Below are 3836 nucleotides of genomic sequence, written 5' to 3'. Positions count from 1 at the left end.
CGCAGATTGTGCCGGGCTGCCAGCCTGACGCGTCGGGAAGGGGAAGGTTTCTTGTCCCAGCCGACAGCCCCTCACCTGTGGCGCTCTAAACATTAAGCAAACCTGCATCTCGGTGCTGATGCATCCAGCTTCTGCCTGACCCCGCCACACACAAGTAGGACTTCAGAAGGGCCATGCAGCAATAAAATGGAGAAACGTTTTCCAGTTTGCAGGACTGAGCCTCCACCAGGGTAAGACACTAGTGCAGATAAGTGATGAGGYGAGAGGATTTACATAATGTACAGCTGAACTTTTAATATACATATTTGATACAAAAATTATAGCAGGAAAAGGACTCGTTTGATTGTAGAATACAGTATTTTTGTACAGCATGAAACATTCATTTCAGTTATTTATCCTGTAGTAGTCATATCAGCTGTATAGGACTTCTATGGTATGTGTAAATGCAACCTGCCGTCAGACTAGCGATCCAATTAGGTCATTTGCTGGCATGAATATAGTCTGATGTTGGACTGTTCTCAGCTTTGGTGTTTCAGTGACTGAATGCAGATGTCTGGCTCTTCATACTGCTTTATGCTTACTGATTAAACGCTGAGCAAAATAAACCGGTGGCGTGAGAAGCTGACAGTGAGCTAGCAGCAGGACGGCGAGCAGCGCGCCCGCTGCGCCGTACGCAGCCAACACTCTGCTCTCGCTCGGAAGGAAGCACTTTCGGAGCGCGAAGTCGGTCGGCGTTAGGCTGCCCTGGGGAAGCACGGAGGCCGTCAGGCGGCTCCCGCGGCTGCGCGGGGCCCAGCGTGCCCCGTGCGGGCAGCGCAGCCGGCTCCCGCTCCGAGCTGCCGGCGAGCAAAGCCAAATTTGAGCTGCCGTAAACCCACCTGGCGGCGCCTCGCTAGGCTTGAGCTGGGCTTTGTGAGCGCGCCCCTTCCTTCCTCCTCTCCCGGCCCTCCTCCTACCCAGCTGCAAAACCCATGTTGGCTAATCCAGACTCCTAGCAGGGGCTGAGACAGTAACATAGGGGACCTTACTGCGGTGTGGGCTCGAATTTGCCATCCAAATTGAAGTCTGCAGAAGCCTGAGGCTGGTTTGAAGGGGTAGTGAGGACGAGGCCACTGTGATGAGCCGAGCTGCGGGCAGTGAGGACGCTCTGCCCGGCCCGTGCACAGAGCACGCGTAGGTTGAAGGCAGCTACTCTCAGGAATACGGGATAAACAGAACTACTTTTATATTCCTACTATAGCGAGGAATATTAACAGCTGCATGGAATTAATTTAAAATTGTGGGACTACCTATGTAATAAACAGCCTCTACTCAAGAGCAGCAAAATACACTCGAGATTTTTTGCCCCAGGCCACAGATTACTCTGTGAACAGGACTGTAGGTTTTGCTTCTTACTCCAAGTTTTTAAGAGTTCTGTTTTCTTTCTTGAACTGGGGACCTCCTTGATTTACCTCCAAGGCTACACAGAGCACTGGAACTACCTGTGAGAGCATAACCGGGCCGCGGGCAGAGAGGCGGCAGCCGAGGGGCGAAGGCGGCTCCGCGCCGAGGGGTCCGACGCCGCGAGCGCCGCGCCGGCGCCGACCGCCACGCGGGCCGGCTCGCAGAGCTGCTGGGACACCCACCGAGCAACACGAGTCTTGCTGCTGTTCAGTGCACAACACTSGCCGTCTTTACAAGTCACTAGTTTACAATGCACCCTCTTCATGAGAAAATACGTTAGATGCTTGTACCCGTATATGGATTAGGGCTTTAACGGCATTGCTTTGTACCACACGGAACATGTGGCTCCCACAGATGTACTTGGTAGAGTGGATGCAGTGTACGGAGTGGGTTGGGTGGGGAGGCAACTTTTTTATTTTTATTTTTGTTTTTTACAGGTAGAATCAGTTTTAAAGTATAGCTGACTGCCATGTTGATTTATTTATGAAAGTTATCTGACAAAAATAAAAAAAAATTAAAACTTACCATGATGAAACTAGGGTTGTTTCTGTTCCTCCAGCTGAACGAGGGGACACTGATTTCCGGAATCCTGCCTGCATGCAGCACTTCACAGGCACTATGTGTGTGTCCACTGAGAACCAGGCGGGGATGAAACCACCACAGCAGCTGGAATASAAAATGGCAAAGCCAGAAGTTGAGTCATAACTAACACTAAATTAAATTAATAACCAATTTTCTTTCTCGGACAGAATAAAAATAGAAGGGGTGCTAGTACTCTTACAGTAAGACTGCCTTGTATAAACTACTGTTTTCCASGAAAACACTTGCTTCTGTTGTCATATTCGACACACTCACTTGGCCCTTATCCCAGATACTGGAATTTTTTGGTGGGGGGGTGGGAAGTGGGGCAACCAAAGATCGGAACAACAAAGCCAAAACCAGGTTGTTTTGTTGGCGTTACAAATGAAAGGAGCTTCGTTTTAATAAATCACTGCTGTTTCTCACCTAGGGGAGAATTCTGTACTGCCAGTTTTGAGCAAACACATTTCCAAAGGAGGAAGCAAACCCTGCCCATTAGGTTCGCTGGGAATATTTCCCCTTGGCCTTACCTTGTAGCAATTAATCCAGCGCTTCCGGAGCGCTGGGGACAGTAACTTTCTTTCTAGCAGGTTTGCCCAAGCGCACGCCTGGTGTGAAGGGCAAGGGGCTGCCCTGGAGGCGCTGCARGTGCCCCGTGCTCTGCGTGTCCCTGCTGGAGCAGGGGGTCGGGCTGGATGATCTCTAGGGGTCCCTTCCAACCCCAGCCCTTCTGTGACACCGCGGGCAGAGCCGGCCCCACGGCGCGGCCTCCGCAAGGCGCCTCCACAAGCAGCAACACCCGCCCGGCTCCACTTCCCTCCAGGAGCATCCGTCTCCTCCGGCCTTGGTTTCCGCTACAGACACCCACAGAGGTGCCGAGGCWGCTGCATCAGTCGAACCTTTAGCGAGGCCTCCCGCGAGAGCACGTCGTACTTCTCTTTGAACGGCACGTTCCTCTCCTCCGGAGGGGCGGCATCTTCCCCGGTGCACGCGGCGTCACTCTTCCGATGGAGAGGGTAGTGCTGGCGGGATTGAGGGCAAGGGCGGCCGTCAGCGAGCCAGCCTCTGCGGGAAGGTAAGGAATTCAGCCCGGGAAGCAGGTCGCGGCCGGCCGAGGCGCCAACGCACCTGTAGCAGGATGGGCGCTGAAGCTGGAAGCCTTCCCACGTCGCTGCACCTTCGGCTGGAATGAGTCCGGTTCTGTGAATGGAAATCAATCCAGAAAATTYCCTTCCCCTAGGTGTCCCAGAGGGGTGGCAAAAGGAATTACACTGTAACTATGGAGAGGGTGCTGTGCTTTTGAGGAGAGCAGTTTCAGCACAAAAAAAAAGATTAAAACCTTATTAAACCACCAAGAGAAGCCCCTAGAAGCTACAGGAATCGGCTGGTTTGAAGGCTAGAGATCAACGGTGTAAGTCAATGCAGAGATCCTGACACATGTCTCGGCAGAGGCAGGGGGCGGGCTGAGGAGCATTCCCTGCCATTCCCAGGAGCAGGGCACAGGGCAGCGGCCAAACGGCTCCGTGCACGGGGAGATACAAGGAAGGAAGGGAAGGTGAAGAGGAAGAGGGTTTCACCAGCACGTCGGGGCACGAGCTGGGAGCAGGCGCTTTTCCGCCGCGCATCCCGGCCGCTCCCGCCCGAGCCCGAGGCAGCCCGTACCTGCCGGGAGCAGTTGAGCGCGCGGGACAGGGCGGCGAGCTCGGCCTCGGCCGCGCGGCACTCGGCGCAGCCGTCGCCCTCCAGGGCCACGCTGTTCACCAGGACGAAGCTGCCAACGACACGAGAGCGGTGAGGAGCGCGGAGGGCAGGGG

General features: G+C 54.3%; 1 protein-coding gene across 4 annotated transcripts in view; it reads right to left on the bottom strand.

Moving 5' to 3' along the window:
* Nucleotides 1–272: 272 nt before the first annotated feature.
* Nucleotides 273–3836, bottom strand: part of MPPE1 (metallophosphoesterase 1) — a 26849-nt gene continuing 23285 nt past the window's right edge. For all 4 annotated transcript variants that reach the window (XM_026033857.1, XM_026033855.1, XM_026033856.1 and 1 more), the window contains 5 exons: nt 3685–3793; nt 3151–3222; nt 2922–3044; nt 1969–2109; nt 273–744 (listed from right to left, as the gene is read on the bottom strand). In XM_026033857.1, coding sequence (XP_025889642.1) covers nt 562–744; nt 1969–2109; nt 2922–3044; nt 3151–3222; nt 3685–3793 — 628 coding nt within the window. In that variant the 3' untranslated portion in view covers nt 273–561. The remainder of the gene's footprint in view (nt 745–1968; nt 2110–2921; nt 3045–3150; nt 3223–3684; nt 3794–3836) is intronic.

The sequence above is a fragment of the Nothoprocta perdicaria genome, unplaced genomic scaffold, assembly GCF_003342845.1.
Source record: "Nothoprocta perdicaria isolate Ctin4 unplaced genomic scaffold, notPer1 scaffold_134, whole genome shotgun sequence".
Taxonomy (NCBI): Eukaryota; Metazoa; Chordata; class Aves; order Tinamiformes; family Tinamidae; genus Nothoprocta; species Nothoprocta perdicaria.
This window is presented reverse-complemented; position numbering and strand designations above follow the sequence as displayed.